The 17,816-nt window shown below is 46.3% G+C and overlaps 2 protein-coding genes across 10 annotated transcripts in view; one reads left to right on the top strand and one right to left on the bottom strand.

Annotated features, from left to right (window-relative positions):
- KDM4B (lysine demethylase 4B) overlaps positions 1-17,816 on the top strand; it is a 262,102-nt gene that overhangs the window by 43,347 nt on the left and 200,939 nt on the right. For all 8 annotated transcript variants that reach the window (XR_014492596.1, XM_083363244.1, XM_083363243.1 and 5 more), the window contains exons 3-6: positions 7,544-7,696; positions 13,158-13,333; positions 14,439-14,553; positions 17,325-17,518. Coding sequence is in view for 7 of the 8 variants with exons in the window: in XM_083363244.1 (XP_083219370.1) it covers positions 7,571-7,696; positions 13,158-13,333; positions 14,439-14,553; positions 17,325-17,518 (611 nt within the window). In the remaining variant the exon portion in view is untranslated. The remainder of the gene's footprint in view (positions 1-7,543; positions 7,697-13,157; positions 13,334-14,438; positions 14,554-17,324; positions 17,519-17,816) is intronic.
- TICAM1 (TIR domain containing adaptor molecule 1) overlaps positions 1-17,816 on the bottom strand; it is a 232,135-nt gene that overhangs the window by 139,674 nt on the left and 74,645 nt on the right. The window lies entirely within an intron of this gene.

Here is a 17,816-nt window from a genome sequence, read left to right as displayed (position 1 = left end):
CTTAAAAGAGTCTCAAGTCACGTTCAGAAAGGTTAAAGGAATGGATTGTTCACTAATTCCGAGCATCTGGGTGGCTGCCCAGCTCAAACAACGCAAACTCTGCAGGAGATATCAAAGCCAGTAAATCAGACTTCTCCCCCCCCCCTCCCCCTTTCCAGCAAACAAAGATGAAACAAACAAAACGATTAGCTGGAAACGAGAGACTCTGATTTGTTATATGACACCAGATGGGAAGTCTGCTCATCCTGATCCACACCCCTAAGGAACGAACAAGCCAGGGCTTAACTGCCTTTCTAAAGGATTCTGCAGGGGGTTGGTCAGCTGTAAGTTTTTTTGAGGGAGGGGGGAAGAATACAGCAGGCACCACCACAGGGAAAAGCTGCCCCCTGGGGGCCGTGGGGTGACATTGCTTCATGGAAGGCACCCGGGAGCCTGGCTTCCACCACAGAGCCCTTTTATCGTCCCTTTCAGTCAATAACCATGGCAGCTGTTAAAATACTGGGAGAAGGAGGGCTGCTGAAGTGTATTTAGAATGGAATAGAACACGGGTTGGCAACCTGCGGCTCCCAGCCGCCTGGTGTGCGCGCACCGCTTCGAACGGGCAGTGGTCCGCGCGCACCTCTCCAAATGGAGAGTGGCACCGCCCGTTCTGAGAGGTGCGCGCGCACCTTTCCGAAGGGCGGAGGTGCGCGTGCACCTCTCCAAGCCGCCGCCGTCCCGTCCAGAGACCTGCCGCGTTCGTCAAACATTGACAAACACGGCAGCTGTGCAAACGGGATGGCGGCGGTTTGGAGAGTGCACGCGCACTTGCCAAACCGCCGCCATCCTGTCCGGAGACCTGCCGCGTTCGTCAAACATTGACGAACACGGCAGCCGTGCAAATGGGATGGCGGCGGTTTGGAGAGTGCGCGCGCACCTCTCCCAAGCCGCCGCCGTCCGGAGACCTGCTGACATTTGGGGAGGTGCGCGCGCACCTACGGTCGTTCAGGGAGGTGCGCGCGCACCTCTCGGAATGGGTAGCGGCGCCGCTTCTTGCGAAAGCTGCCGCGGCACGTTTGCAGGCTGCCGAAAGCGGCAGCTTTGCAGACGGGCTGTCGCCGTCGCGCAACCGGGAACCAGTTCCATCACACATACAAAAAGTCAACCGCGCATGCACGTGCATGGACGCACACAGGCGGCTCCCACTTTTTTTTATGTGTGATGGAACCGGTTCCCAGTGGCTCTTTTCCTTTTTTGGGTTGCCGACCCCTGGAATAGAAGCTGGAAGGGACCCTGGAGGTCTTCTAGTCCAGCCCCCCTCTCTTAAGCAGGAGAACCTCTACCATCTCAGGCAAGGGACTGTCCAGCCTCTTTTTAAAAACCTCCAGTGACGGAGTGCCCAGGATTTCTGGGGGCAAAAGCTGTTCCCTTTGTAAAGGCAGCCTAAAGAAAGGAGCAGAACTAACTACTGGTAATCCTCGACTTACAGAGTTTCGTTTAGTGACAATTCAGAGTTACAGCGGCACTGAAAAAAGCGACTTAATGGCCGTTTTTCACACTTAGCGGCTGTTGCAGTATCCCCATAGCCACGTGATTGAAATTCGGACGCTTGGTACCTGAATCATATTTATGACGGATGCAGCGTCCCGGGGTCATGTGATCACCTTTTGTGACCGTCTTACAAGCAAGGTCAGTGGGGGAAGCCGGATTCACTTAACAACCATGTTACCAACTTAGCAACTGCAGTAATTTGCTTAACTGTGGCAGAAAAGGTCGTAAAATGGCTGAAAATTCACCTAGCGAATGTTTCACTTAACAAAAAAAAATTGGGCTCAGTTTTGGTCATAAGTTGAGGACTATATTTCAAAGATGAAATGAAGTTCCTTTTCTAACGAAAGCAACAAAACAATTTCAAAGATGTGTGAACAAATCTTCCTTCCTTCCTTCCTTCCTTCCTTCCTTCCTTCCTTCCTTCCTTCCTTCCTTCCTTCCTTCCTTCCTTCCTTCCTGTCTCCTGTTTTTCCTTCCTTCCTGTTTTTCCTTCCTTCCTTCCTTCCTTCCTTCCTTCCTTCCTTCCTTCCTTCCTTCCTTCCTTCCTTCCTTCCTTCCTTCCTTCCTTGGAATATATCTAATACTCCTTCCTCCTCTCTTTTCCCCCTAACAGCAACCCTGTGGGGTAGGTTGGGCTGAGACTAAGTGATTGGTTCAAGGTCATCCAGCTGGTTTTCATGTCTAAGTTGAGACAAGAACCCACCATTTCCTGCTAATTGACGCAGTCACCCAGCCGGCTTTCATGACTAAGGCAGGACTAGAACTAGAACTCACCGTCTCCTGGTTTCTAGGCCACTGCTTTCAACACAAGAAACAAACTGACAGCAGAAAATTACCTGCTGGTCTATAAAGCCCTACATGGCTTGGGTCCGGGGTATCTGAGGGAACACCTGCTGCGGGCATCAAGCTCCCTTCGCCCAGTGCGCTCCCACAGGGAGGGTCTGCTCAGGGTGCCACCGGTAAGAGATTGCCGGCGGGTAACACCCAGGGGGAGGGCCTTCTCAGTGGAGGTGCCTGCCCTCTGGAACCAGCTGCCGGTGGAGCTGAGGACTGCCCCCGACCTCCGATCATTCCGCCGGGACCTGAAGACCTGGCTCTTCGAGCTCTCTGGCCCAGGCTGAGGATTAATTTATTTTAATTGGGGTTTTATTTGTACAGGGATAAATTTAATCTTTTTTAAACTTGGTTTTAACTTTTGTATTTTTGGTTTTTAATTCCCTGTAAACCGCCCTGAGTCCTCCGGGAAAGGGCGGTATATAAATGTAATAAAATAAATAAATAAAATAAATAAATATTGAGTGTGCCTTTGAGGTTTTTTTTTAAAAAAATATTATTTTTAATGTTTGTCGGATGATGGACATGTGTTTATCCCCAGCGTGTTTAAACTCAGTTTGCTAATGACTGTGCCGCTAACTCCGCTGGATGTTGGTTCCCAGCTCCCAACTAATCTTTCTGTGAAGCAATACTTTCTAATGTTACTTTTAAACTCCCCTCCTATATATATATATATTTCCAATTGGGCCACGTGAGTGGCCGGGCTGGTGCGCGAGTATGCACACGTGCACAGCCCCAGTGGTGGGTGCTCAAGCCTTCACTCGCACGAGCATTGCAGAGACTCCATCCTCTCTTTCTCTCTCTTCCCCCCTCCCCCCCCCCCCGCTCCCGCCACTCCAGGCTTCCAACCTGGAAAGGTTGGGGAACTCTGATTTAAACCATTATTTTTGACCTCTCTTCTGCAATAATTCTCATAACTGCATTTGCCTTTCAGATCTTTGATCTTTGAAGGCGGCTGTTTTTTCTTCTTTAAAGATCCTTGAGGCCTCCTGCCAATTCTGCTAGGTTTTTATAATAATAATAAAGTTGGAAGGGACCTTGGAGGTCATCTAGTCCAACCCCCTGCTCAGGCAGGAAACCCTATACCATTTCAGACAAATGCCTGTCCAGTCCCTTCTTGAAAACCTCCAGTGTTGGAGCATTCACAGCTTCTGGAGGCAGGTTGTTCCACTGGTTAATTGTTCTAACTGTCAGGAAGTTTCTCCTTAGTTCCAGGTTGCTTCTCTCCTTGATTAGTTTCCATCCGTTGCTTCTTGTCCTGCCTTCGGGCGCTTTGGAGAACAGCTTGACTCCCTCTTCTTTGGGGCAGCCCCTGAGATACTGGAACACTGCTATCCTGTCACCCCTCGCCCTTCTCTTCATTAAACTAGGCATATCCAGTTCCAGTAACTGCTCCTCCTATGTTTTATCCTCCCGTCCCCCTGATCATCTTTGTTGCTCTTCTCTGCACTCTTTCTAGAGTCTTCTAGAGTTTTCTTTCCAGACCCCTTCATATTTTGGTTGCTTTCTTCTAATGTGCATGGGTGTCTTTTGATTTATTTACTTATGCGATGTTTGTCCCGCCTTTATTACTTTATAAGTAACTCAAGGCGGCAAAGATGCCTAACGCCCCTTCTCCCTATTTTCCCCACAGCAACAACCCTATGAGGTAGGTTGGGCTTGAGAGTAACTGTGCCAGTGTCAGGCAGCCAACGTTCATGCCTAAGACGGGACTAGAATTCACAGCTTCCTGGTTTCTAGCGTGGGCCTTTAACCACTAGACCAGAAGTCCCCAACCTTTTGAGCGTCAGGGACCGGTTCCACGGAGAAAGGTTTTTCCACAGACCGGAGAGGGCGTGGTTTGATGTGCTGCCTGCGTCCCACGGACGGGGCTTGTTTGTGCGGACCAATTGCTGGCATACTGCGCACCCGATACCGGTCCACGGACCGGCGGGGTACGAAACCCCTGTAGTAGACCAAGCCAGCTTCTATTTTAGGGTTGTTTTTAAAGTAGAGATGCCTTAAAAGTAAAAAAAAAAATGAGGCTTTCTGTTAGCTTGGGAAGAGTTGGCCAAATTCATTTAGTGACCATTCACAAATTACAACGTCAATGAAAAAAAGTGAATTATAACCTGTTTTCCACATGTAGCCTCGCCGTGGTCACCTAATTAAAATTCAGTCGCTTGTCAACCGAGTCGTATTTACGAAGGTTGCGGTATCCCAGGGATCATCACGCGATCCCTTTTTGTGACCTCCTGACAATCCTCCTCAGTGGGGAGAGACAGATTGACTGAACCACTGTGCAGTGGTTAACAGCTACAGTGATCCACCTAACAATTATATTTTATATTTATATTTATTATATTTTTATACCGCCCTTCTCCCGAAGGACTCAGGGCGGTGTACAGGGCAATAAATTATTGTAAGAAAGATCAGAAAATGGGCCAAAATTCACTTAATGACTGTCTCACTTAGCAACAGAAATGCTGGGCTCAGAGTCGACTTAACCTGTAGAGCAGGGGTGTCAAACTCAATTTCATTGAGGGCCGCATCAGCATTGCGGTTGCCCTCAGGGGGCCGGGTGGGTATGGCCAGGGTGGGCGTGGCCTACTGGGTGGGCGTGGCCAGAGTGCGTATGGCCTACTGGGTGGGCGTGGCCAGCTCTACATCGTTCGCATCAAGGGTGCCTATGGGGGCCTGGGCAGGAGTGGGACAGATCTGAGGGTCTCTGGCAGAAGGAGGGTCTCTGGGCCAGGGCCAAGGCAGTGGGGGCCGTTCCCTCACTGTTTCCAGGATGGCTTCGCGGGCCGCATGAAACCACTTCGCGGGCTGGATCCAGCCCCCGGGCCTTGTGTTTGACATGTCTGCTGTAGAGTAAAATGAATTTAAAGTCCTGACAGTTCTCTTCCTCGTATGATTTGGCTTCTTCATTTTTGAACCTTGGCAACTGATTAAAGCTGGAATTTATTATCTTATTTTGTTTCCCCTCCTTGCTTCTCTCACAGCTACTTATCTGTTGGAATTTGCAGGTTCTGTTGTTCTTCTGCCCAACAGATAGGTAAGCCGGTCCCAGAATGGCTTGTTTTTGCTTCTAAATATTAACTAAAGATTCCCCCCACCCCCGCTTTATTATTCTGAGGATACGAAAGGGGGTGGTAGAAGTATCCGAGGTTAGTACATTTGGAAAGAATTCAGTGTTGACTTTACTTAAAATAAATGTTATTGTTGAATAAGCCAGAATGGCTGGGCTTACAGACCGGTAAGCCAAACAGATCACCTTTTTTGTGTGTGTGTGCTTGAGTATGACGAATGAATTTGTCTTACGACACACTCCAATAAAACTAATGGTGAATAATAATAATGCCCTGTAAACCGCCCTGAGTCCTTCGGGAAAGGGCGGTATATAAATCTAATAAAATCAAAATCTAAATTAGCAATAGCACTTAGACTTATATACTGCTTCAGAGTGCTTTGCAACCCTCTGTAAGGGGCTGTTGCCCCCCCCCACAAAAAAAACCCCACAAAACAATCTGGGGTCCTCATTTTACCGACCTCAGACAAATGGAAGACTGAATCTACCTTGAGCCGGTCAGGATCGAACTCCCAGCAGTGGGCAGAGAGTCAGCCTGCAAATACTGCATACTAACCACTGCACTGCTACGGCTTAAAACATGCCGTTTGTAACGATTTGTAAATGTTACGCTTATCGGTAAAATAATAAAAACAATTCAATACTGTTTAATAGGTAGGATGAACTTGCCTACGTGTCCATAATTCCTGAAACCACTCATATTTTTTGCTCCACTCTTATTTTGGGTCAAAAGTATGTATATCTATATCTATATCTATATATCTCTATCTCTATCTCTATATCTATATCTATATCTATATATCTATATGTAAAACAGCAATTACAATATAGAACAGTGGTTCTCAACCTTTTCTTCACAGCGGACCCCCTTTAAATACCTTTTGTGTCCACAGAATATGGCCACGGACCCCCCCCCAAGATTTCACTCAAGACTCAAATCATAACATTTTTTTCAAGCCTTCACTGTGACGACATTACGCTCTCTTCCTCTTTCCCCCCAATTGTCTGCAGACCACAGGTTTAGAACCTCCGATACAAAAAAATTCCAACTGTGTTGTCAGCTTGCGTATGAATAATGGTAGGAGCCAATTTTTCAGTGATCCGGTTCTGTGTGCACAAACCTCCCCCAGATTTGTCAACGGGTCCCAGGAGGCTTGTAACCCCACAGCTGGAGAAGAATTCCTGGCTTACTACAGTATGAACTCGAGCAATTGCTCATTATAGTAACCACCTGTGCTTTTAATTTGTTTTAGAAAAAAGGTCTCTTAACAGTAGAGCTGCCAACTCTTAAGATTGTGGCCTTCCAATCTTTGGGATGACACCTTCCAGAGTTTCTAGCAGCTACGTGCCTTGTTAGGAACAACTGGTTTAGTGCATTGGAAATTAACATCGAAACAAAAGGCACGCCAAGTTGACGAGAAAAGATTGCTGCTTGTGTAACTCTTTAAAAAAAAATCATACACAGCCCCAGAGCCTCTCTGCCAGTGGGATGGGCAGTCTCTGAATTTGATATGTAAAAATAAATATAAATAAATAGATTTTTTTTTTAAAAAAGATAACCTGCTAGTCTGTTAAGAACCATATGCTGAAAGTGTAAGTTGGGTATTTCTTCAGTAGTGACTGCGATTTTGGGGATTATCAACGTGATTTTGACAGCAGGATGATACTAACGTGAGTCTGGAAGTATTGGATGTGCTACAATAAAAGTTACCCAGTTAAGGTGGACCACTAAAATGCTTCCGCGGCGAAAGGATTTGCTGGCGATAGCCCCGTTGCCTGATGCCCAGTTGGGGGGTTCCTTTTGTGGTACCCATTAATCTACTCGCGGTTGCCTGCTTTTCAGTCTGCTGGGTTGGCAGGAGCTGGAGTATGGGACAGGAGTTCACACACACACACACACACACACACACGCACGCACGCACGCACCCCGCGGCCAACAACAGGCCTCAAAACGCCTGCTGATTGGCAACCCAGCGTTCTCATTTTGCGAGCCGCCACACTCCCAACCCTACTTGAAAATGTCCTAGCCTTTATTAATCAGGGGATACAACAGTAGATTTTAATGTTTCTTTCTTCTTTCTCTTTTCTTCCTGTCTTCTTTTTTTGCAGCCTAAGCTCTAAGCCACCTTCAGCAATATGGGGTCAGAAAACCCAAGCTGTAAAATTATGACGTTCCATCCGACACTAGAAGAATTCCAGGATTTTGGAAAGTACATCGCTTACATCGAATCCCAAGGTGCTCACCGGGCGGGGCTTGCTAAGGTGAGTGTGCTGTGGGTCCCGCTGAGTTTACTTAACGCTTTCTTCAGGATAGTCTCTCCCATCGTTGATTCCACTTGCACATTTTGCACTTGATTTGGCAAACTTTCATAATTTTAAATTTCGTTGAGCTGACATCACCGCAGGAGTTAAAAAAAAAGAAAGATGCCTTGTTACAAGATCTTTGGCTCTCACTGTGTGGGGGTCTTTTGTGAACTGAAAGTGTTGTGTTTTTTTTTTTTGCTATTTGTCCTTTTTCACATTCTTATAATTTATCTGCAGAGAGACATTACAGCTTTTCTATTTAACATCTGAATGAATATGTTGTACGCAAGCCTGATCGGGTCCTATTAAAATAAACTATTTACAACCGTTAATTATTCTGCATTAGTACGTATTTAGTTTGACCGATTATTGATAAATATAAATAATGCTAAAATAGATTGACTGCTAGTACCAGGTACGTGCAGTGCTTGATTCCCATGTAGTCTTATATGTACAGTTTGAAATGACAATTAATTAATTCATTCATATGCTAAGGGCATTTAGGAAGTTAACCTTAGCTAGCCCGAAGCAGCTTTAAAAGCTATAAATGCTTCCGCGCTCCAATCTCGATGTGCACAAACCCCTCAAAGCTGCCAAGAGGCAATTTGAATTCTTCAGTCAGGTCTGTGCATTAAAATATAGACCATGGGTCTTCATACTCGGCCCTTTTATGACTCATGGACTTCAACTCCCAGAATTCCTCAGCCAGGCATGCTGGCTGAGGAATTCTGGGAGTTGAAGTCCATGAGTCATAAAAGGGCCAAGTTTGAAGACCCCTGATATAGACAGTTATGTCTCCTACTAAACTGCCACTGTCGGTTTTAAGTATCTGGGTGGGGGATCTAAGTGGTGAATTTTCTTGCAAAAAAAAAAAGACTGTTTGGGGGTATCAAGGCCACTTCACAGGCAGTCCTTGACTTACGACCACAATTGGGACCAGAACTTTCATCTCTTAAGTGATGCGATTGTTGACGTACACCTAAATTTTTAAGCAACGCATGTGGTATTAAGCATTAAGCAAATCCCCATTGACCTTACTGGTTGAAAACCCCATGGGGAGGTCACAGCAATGGTACCTTTCTTAAGCACATGCTGGCTGCAGGCAACTGAAATTACGACCACATGGATCCTGTTGACGGTCACAAGTGTGAGAACTGATCGTAGTCCAATTTTCAGTGCTGCTGTAACTGGTCGTTAAACAAGTAATTGCAGGTCAGGAGCTACTTGTACAAAGCACCTCTTTATAGAAACGCCATTTTGGCATCCTATCTGACACCTTCCCCCACGGGTACAAGTAGTTCTCAAGCCTACGGCCGCAGCTGAGCCCAAAATTTTATGTTGCTAGGCGAGACATTGGTTAAGCGAGTTTTGCCTCATTTTAGGACTTTTCTTGCCACAGTTGCTAAGCGAATCACTGCAGTTCTTAAGCTAATAACATGGTGGTTAAAGTGAAACTGGCCTCTCCATTGGCTTAGTTCAGAGGTAGGCAATATTGGCTCTTTTATGACTCGTGGACTTCAACTCCCAGAATTCCTGAGCCAGCATGGGGGAACTATGGCCCCTTCATGACTCGTGGACTTCAACTCCCAGAATTCCTGAGCCAGCATGGGGGAACAATGGCCCCTACATGACTTGCGGACTTCAATTCCCAGAATTCCTGAGCCAGCATGGGGGAACTATGGCCCCTTCATGACTCGTGGACTTCAACTCCCAGAATTCCTGAGCCAGCCATGGCTCAGCTTGGAAACCTCTCCCTTTCCCCTCAGCATGGCTGGCTCAGGAATACTGGGAGTTGAAGTCCACGAGTCATAAAAGAGCCGAGATTGCCTACCCCTGACTTAGTTTGTCGGAAGGTCGCAAGAGGGGAGTCACGTGACCCTGAGACGCTGCAACCGTCCTAAATAGGATTGGGTTGCCAAGCGGCAGTACTCCGATCACAGGGCCCTGCGGATGCTGCAGTGTAAAAAATCGGTCGTAGGTCCCTTCTTTTCAATGCCATCGTAACTTCACGTGGCCACTAAATGAAATGTTTGTAAGTCAAGGGCTACCTATATACTCTGTGGAACCCGTCCCTGGTGCCCAAAAGGTTGGGATCCCCTGTCTTAGATCCTTAACTTTTGCCTCATTGCTTGCTCCTTTTCAGCACAATACAGTAACTGATTCCCCATATTGCCTTGTGTAGTTCATCTGTGAAGGGACGCGGTGGCTCAGTGGGTTAGGACGCTGAACTTGTCGATCGGCAGTTTGGCGGGTCGAATCCTGAGTGCCGCGTAACAGAGTGAGCGCCTGTTACTCGTCCCAGCTTCTGCCAACCTAGCAGTTCGAAAGCACGTAAAAATGCAAGTAGAAAAATAGGGACCGCCACGGTGGGAAGGTAACAGCGCTCCTTGCGCCTTTGGCGTGTAGTCATGCCGGCCACATGACCACGGAGACGTCCTCGGACAAGCGCTGGCTCTTCGGCTTTGAAACGGAGATGAGCACCGGCCCCTAGAGTCGGAAACGACGAGCACGCATGTGCGTGGGAACCTTTACCTTTAGTTCATCTGTGCCTTATTAAATAAAATACAATAAGGGGATGCATTACCACCCACCAATCAATTCAAAACACGGACGAACCCAAATCATATCTCATATCTTAAAAACAATAAATTTTAGTCGCAGAAAAGCTAAAGCAGTCTGGCCGTTTCAGATTCTGGATTTAAAAAAAAGACTAGAGGCAGTCCTCAATTTATGACCACCCACATTTCCGTTGCTAAGCGAGACAGTTGTCAAGTGAATTTTGCCCCATTCAACAGCATTTCTTGCCATAGATGTTAAGCGAATCGCTACAATTGTTAAGTTAGCAACGGAATTAACTGAATATGGCTTCCCCGTTAACTTTGCTTGTCAGGTCGCCAAAGGGTAATCACATGACCCTGGGACACTGCAACCGTCATAAATATGAGTTGCCAAGTGTCTGAACTATCCTTGCGTGACCCGGCGGATGCTGCAGTGGTTGTAAGTGTGAAAAACGGTCATAAGTCCTCCTTTTCAGCGCCATCGTAACTTTAAATGGCCACTAAACAGAACTGTTTGTAAGTCAAGGGCTTCTGGTTACACACTGGGAGGGGCAAACGTAGGGTTCTAGCAATGGGTCCATACTTTGTTTCAACACGGTTTACTAAACAAATCACAGTTCACCGACTTCACGTCATTCCCATTAGTTGTCCTTTCAAAACCAGAGCTTAAATGGACCGCACGATGCCTTTGCGCAAATGCGCCGGTGTAAAATGTGTGTGCGTGCACCTCGCTTTGAATACATTGAGTACCAAATGCCTTGGAACACATCTGTCAGGTTTTCCTGTTTTCTTTCTTTCTTTCTACCCCCCGCCCCCCCCCCCCAAAAAAAAGAAATTGTTTTTGGTTTGTCAGGTAGGGCTGCTTTGGCACAGCTTGATCTCAAAACATTTACCGAGAACAAAATTGAGCGCGGCTTGAAGAAGAAGAAAGAGCCACTGGCTCTTCATTAATACGGGTCAAACAACTCATTTCAGTACATTTTCACAGGGGACATTTTGGTATCGATGAAAGCTTTTGAGGATATGTTTCCTTGCCCGCTCAGCTGTACTAATTAATTTCACTGTAGGTAGTGTGACAAAGGGTGTTTTAATTAGCTCCCAGACAGCTTGAGACAGCAGATGCTGTCAAACCCCTGCCCCTTCTGGGGCTTTTAACGCCGCTAAAAAAAAATGTTTTTGGACAAACAAGAATTCCCTTTCCTACAGAGATAGTATTTATGCCAGTCTTGTAGGTGAGTAGAAAATAGGAATAGGAAAAAAAAGTCCCTGGAATTCATGCTACACGTAGTCCTCAACGTATAACCACAATTGTGCCCCAGAATTTCTTTTCTTAAGCCAGACAGTTGTTAAGTGGATTTTAGCCCATTTTGTAACCACCTTGCCACAGTTGTTAAGTTAGTAGCACGGTTGTGGAGTGAATCTGGCTTCCCCATTGATTTTGCTTGTCAGAAGGTCACAAAAGGGGATCACGTGACACACACACACACACACACACACACACACACACACACACACACGACAGTACAACTGTCATAAATATGAGCCAGTTGCCAAGGGACTGAATTTTGATGACGTGACCAACGGTCCTAAGTCTGAAAACTGGTCATAAGTCACTTTTTTCAGTGCCGTTGCTCTGGGCATTTCTTCAGTCATCTTTCAGAGCAATGCACATATATTTCCAATAATAATGATGATGATGATGATGATGATAAGTAGTAGTAGTAGTAGTAGTAGTAGTAGTTAGGGGGTTTTTTCTCATAGAACACCCAGAACGGAGTTCCGGCACCTTTTTTGGATAGAACCTTGTAGGGTAGGCAAGGTGGGTTGTATAACGTGTGAGTTCCGGCACCTTTTTCTTTTACAAAAAAAGCACGTAGTAGTAGTAGTAGTAGTTGGAAGGGACCTTAGAGGTCATCTAGTCCAACCCCTTGCTCAGGCAAGAAACCCTATACCATTTCAGACAAATGGCTGTCCACTCTCTTCTTTAAAACTTCCAGTGTTGGAGCATTCACCGCTTCTGGAGGCCGGTGGTTCCACTGGTTAACTGTTTTCACTGTCAGAAAATTTCCCCTTACTTCTAGGTTTAGCACAGTTAATTCAGTCTACCTGAGGGAATCCTACATTTTTAGTCAGTAATGCCTGGAGAACATGCCTTCTGAATCATAGCAGTGACATGGGTATTAGACTGGATCAGCCGTCTATACAGTAAAATAAATTGTGTCAGTAAATGTCAACACATTCATTCTATTTCATTTGGAACAATATCTCCAATTCTATATAACTATACAGAATTGGAGATATATTAACCAAGAGGAAAGAATATAGGATCTTCTATCGATCATATTCAAACAGATATATTAGACACAATTGCTTATAGGTAATTAACAGTTATCTAACTCTAGTAGTGTAAGATACTGACTAGGTTCTGTCAGATCAATGTACGTTTCCTTCCTTCCTTCCTTCCTTCCTTCCTTCCTTCCTTCCTTCCTTCCTTCCTTCCTTCCTTCCTTCCTTCCTTCCTTCCTCAATTCTGTTAAGATAGTCAGGCCTTTTAAGACATGAATAAAGTTAGGAACACAGATTATAAGAGGGAGAAGGCAGCAAATCCATTCAAAAGCCCAGCCCAAAGGTGAGAACACCGGAGGCAATATCAGAGATCCCAAAGAGATCTTATGCCTGAAACAAATTTGAGTTTTTGGTTAAGAATCAAGAGTAAAATCCCTTGGGTGCCAGAAACAGGAGTTCAAGGAGATGTAAATAGTTGTTGTCCTTTTATTCAGAAGGGAAGAGCCCTTCCCTTCGCTCGTTTGTTCCCACGAAAGGTGATCTGTTCAAGAACAAATTGTCCCCCGACTCCGCAGGTGATCCCTCCCAAGGAATGGAAGCCCCGCAAGACTTACGACGACATCGACAGCATGGTGATCCCTGCTCCCATTCAGCAGGTGGTGACTGGCCAGTCCGGGCTCTTCACCCAGTACAACATTCAGAAGAAACCCATGTTGGTTGGAGACTATCGTCGCTTGGCTAATAGTGAGAAGTACGTCCTTGCTTAAGACTGTCCTGGCTTGTAATTAAACAAGGCATGGGGACTCTCTTTTTTTTCTTTTTGCAGTAAAAGTAGATAGACAGGCAGACAGATGATAGACAGAGTGGATGATAGATACAGTGGATGATATAGAGATGAGATAGATAGATAGATAAGATAGATAGACAGACAGACAGACAGACAGACGGACAGACAGATAGATAGATAGATGATAGATAGATAGATAGATAGATAGATAGATAGATAGATAGATAGATGATAGATAGATAGATAGATAGATAAGATAAGATAGATGAATGATAGATAGCTAGATGAATAAGATATAGAATAGATAGATATTGTAGATAGATGATAGAATAGATAGATAACTAGATTAGATAGATTACATAGGTAATAGATAAATAGATAACGATGATAGATTACATAGATGATAGATGAGATAGATAACTAGATGATAGATTACATAGATGATAGATTACATAGATGATAAATAGATGATAGATTAGGTAGAATAGATGAGATAGATAGATAGATAGATAGATAGATAGATAGATAGATAGATAGATAGATAGATAATGGATGGAGAGAGAGAGAGAGAGAGAGAGAGAGAGAGAGAGAGAGAGAGAGAGAGAGAGAGAGAGAGACTGACTGATGTGGGGTATTTGATGCTCTCTTGAGCTAGGTTGGTTTCTTGCAGACGTTTCATGACCCACCTAGGTAACATCATCAGTGCTAGAAGGGAGTCAGTGGGGTTGGCTCAGGTGCTTTTGCCCTGTCAGCATTGGGTGGCGGTGATCTTGATGTTTCCTTGATTAGGCTGTTGGGGTTAGGCAGATGGACAGACAGATACATAGATGATAGTTGGATGGATGGAGAGAGAGGCACATGTGTTGAGCTGCTTCCGTGTCACCTTCCCCGCTGCTCTTCCTGACTACTTGTCAGCATCCTTTTGTAGACTAGAGTGGAAAAGGCGGCGTTTTTCTCTGTTCAGAGTGAGCTAAGTAAATTGTCCTATACTGATTAGGGCATCAGAGGGGAAAACTCTGCTTTGCAAAGATTTGGTTGCCAGTTCTCTCATTTCATTTTTCCTGACCAGGTACTGTACTCCTCGTCATCAGGATTTTGATGATCTGGAACGCAAATACTGGAAGAATTTGACTTTTGTGTCCCCTATCTATGGGGCGGATATCAGTGGTTCCTTGTACGATGCGGTAAGTCACTGTGAAATCAAACGAGAGCAGGTGGATGATGCAGATCTAGACAATGTTGGAACGGGTTAAATGTTGAGGACGACTGCTGTCTAGATGTATAATTCAGGGCTCTTCAAACGTGGCCCTTTGATGACTTGTGGACTTCAGCGTGCCTGGCTGAGGAATTCTGGGAGTTGAAGTCCACAAGTCCTCAAAGGGCCAGGTTTGAAGACCCCTGGTGTAATTTCTTCCAACAAAATTGGGGCTGTTGGGATTACTTGTTTGGAAGTAGCAAAGAGTCCTCGACTTAATAGGCATAGTCGGAAGCAGAGTCTCCACTGCTCAGCAAAGTTGTGGTCAAGTCACGCCCGGTTTTATGACCTTTCTTCCCTCCGGTCGTTAAGCAGATCCAGCTTTCCCCATTGACTTTGCTTGTCGGAACCCAGCTGGGAAGGTCCCAAGTGGCAATCAGGTGACCCTGGGACCCTGCAACTATTGTAAATACATGCTAGTTGCCAAGTGCCCAAAGTTTGATTTGTGTGACCGCCATAAAAGCGAGGACCGGTCATAAGTCACTTTTCCAGGGCTGGTGTAACAGTTGCTAAATCATTAGCTGTAAGCCGAGGACTACCTGTAAACAGCTCTGAAACTGATTTTAGATTTGTAGGGATTACATGGACGGGGCCTTTTAAGAAAGAACTTAACGCTGGTAATTATGACTGCATTACAGGTGGTAATAGAATAGAGCTGGAAGGGACCTTGGAGGTCCTCTAGTCCAACCCCCTGCTCAAACAGGAGAACCTATACCATTTCAGACAAGTGGCTGTCCAGACTCTTCTTAAAAACCTCCCTTGATGGAGCGCCCACGATTTCTGGGGGCAAAGCTGTTCCACTGGTTGACTGTCCTCACTGTCAGGAAGTTTCTCCTTAATTCCAGGTTGCTTCTCTCCTTGATCAGTTTCCAACCATTGCTTCTCGTCCTGCCTTCTGGTGCTTTGGAGAATAATAATCATCTTTGTAGCAGCCTCTCAAAATACTGGAATGCTGCTATCATGTCTCCCCTATTTCTTCTTTTCTTTAGACTGGCCAAACCCAAGTCCCGCAGCCGTTCTTTGTATGTTTTAGTCTCCAGGCCTTTGATGATCATCTCAGTTGCTCTTCTCTGAATTTTTCCCACACTCTCAACTTCTTTTTTGTGATAGAGTGACCAAAATTGGCTGCAGTTTTCCCGGTGTGGGCCTTACTAGGGTTTTTATAAAGCGGTACTGTTACTTTGTGTGATCTTGATTCTATGCCTCTATTTATACAACCCAGGATTATACTAGTTTTTTTCTGCTGCACACTGCTGGCTTATAGTCAAGTGATCAGGTTATTCCACTGATTAATTGTCCTCACTGTCAGGAAATTTCTCCTTAGGTCTAGGTTGCTTCTCTCCGTGATTAGTTTCCATCGGTTGCTTCTTATCCTGCCTTCAGGTGCTTTGGAGAACAGCTTGACTGCCTCTTCTTTGGGGCAGCCCTTCAGATACTCCAACAATGCTATCATGTCTCCCCTATTTTTTCTTTTCTTTAGACTAGCCAAACTCAGTTCCTGCAGCCGTTCATCGTATGTTTTAGTCTCCAGGCCTTGGATCATCTTTAGTTGCTCTTCTCTAGTAGTCCTCGACTTACAACAACAGTTCATTTAATGACTCTTCAAAATTACGACGATGCTGAAAAAAAAAGCGGCATATGACCGTTTTTCACGCTTGCGACCGTTGCAGCCTCACCACGGTCACATGGTCAAAATTCGGACACTTGGCAACTGACTCATATTTATGACGGTCGCAGCGTCCCCGGGGTGGTGGGGTGGTGGTCACGCGATTTCCCCCCCCCCCCTTTTGCCACCTTCTGACAAGGGAAGTCGGAGGGGGAAGCCAGATTGACTCCGGAACCCTGTTACTAACTGAACAGCTGCGGTGATTCACTTAACCTCCGTGTCAAGAAAGTTTGTAAAATGGGGCAAAACTCACTTAACAAATGTTTCCCCTTAGCCATAGAAATGTATATCCTTAACGTAAACTGCGCTGGGCTGGCTTTCAGTCAGAGTCTGTCTCTCGCTCTCTCTTGTACTGATTTATCCGCGTTATTTATTTATTTTTTTAGAAAAGCCCTTTCATTTTGGTTCCACCTGCGCACCGATCTTTAAAAAGTTGTGGCAAACAGGTTTTAGGAGCCCGTGCCATAAGCAGGGGTGTCCAACTCAATTTCATTGAGGGCCGCATCAGCATTGTGGTTGCCCTCAGGGGGCCGGGTAGGTGTGGCCAGGGTGGGTGTGGCCTACTGGGTGGGCGTGGCTAGAGTGCGTATGGCCTACTGGGTGGGCGTGGCCAGCTCTACATCGTTCGCATCAAGGAGGCCTACGGGGGCCTGGGCAGGAGTGGGACAGATCTGAGGGTCTCTGGCAGGAGGAGGGTCTCTGGGCCAGGGCCAAGGCAGTGGGGGCCGTTCCCTCACTGTTTCCAGGATGGCTTCGCGGGCCACATGAAACCACTTCGCGGGCCGGATCCGGCCCCTGGGCCTTGTGTTGGACATGTCTGCCGTAGAGGGTGTGTTTTAGTCTGTTTTCTTCTCAGAACCGCTCAGAGGGCTGTTACACATCTTGTATCCTGCTGTTTGCAATAGCTGCTCCTGATGCTGCCTGTGAAACGGGACCGCCGGCACCCGCCCCCCCTCCCCCTTTCTGCGCAGGAATGGAGGGGGCTATTGACATCTGGCTTTATGTTCACTATCTCTCCCCCCCGCCCTTTCCAGGATGTGGAAGCGTGGAACATTGGGAACCTGAACACACTCCTCGACATGGTGGAACATCAGTGTGGGATCATCATAGAAGGCGTGAACACCCCCTACCTCTACTTTGGGATGTGGAAGACCACGTTTGCGTGGCACACGGAGGACATGGATCTCTACAGCATCAACTACCTGCATTTTGGAGAGCCCAAGTCATGGTGAGCGTATGAAGAGGGACATTTAACAGGGTGTGAAAAAAATAGGTAACCGGTAGAAGAGAATAGGGTCGAGCTGTGGGCGCCTGGGTGCTCTCTGAGCTTGTGGTGGCTTTCTCGCAGACGTTTCGTGACCGTGCTGGGTAACATCATCAGTGCTAGAAGGGAATGTGGGGGTTTGGGGAGGGGAGGGGAAAGCGGAGGAAGTGGAAAAGGGGAGGAGGAGGAGGGGGATTGTGGGGTCCTTGATGCTCTCTGAGTTTCTTCGTTTGCAGACGTTTCATGACCCAACTAAGGAACA

The sequence above is a fragment of the Vipera ursinii genome (assembly GCF_947247035.1).
Source record: "Vipera ursinii genome assembly, chromosome: 1".
NCBI lineage: Eukaryota > Metazoa > Chordata > Lepidosauria > Squamata > Viperidae > Vipera > Vipera ursinii.
Note: the sequence above shows the minus strand (reverse complement) of the source record. Positions and strands in the feature narration are given on the sequence as shown.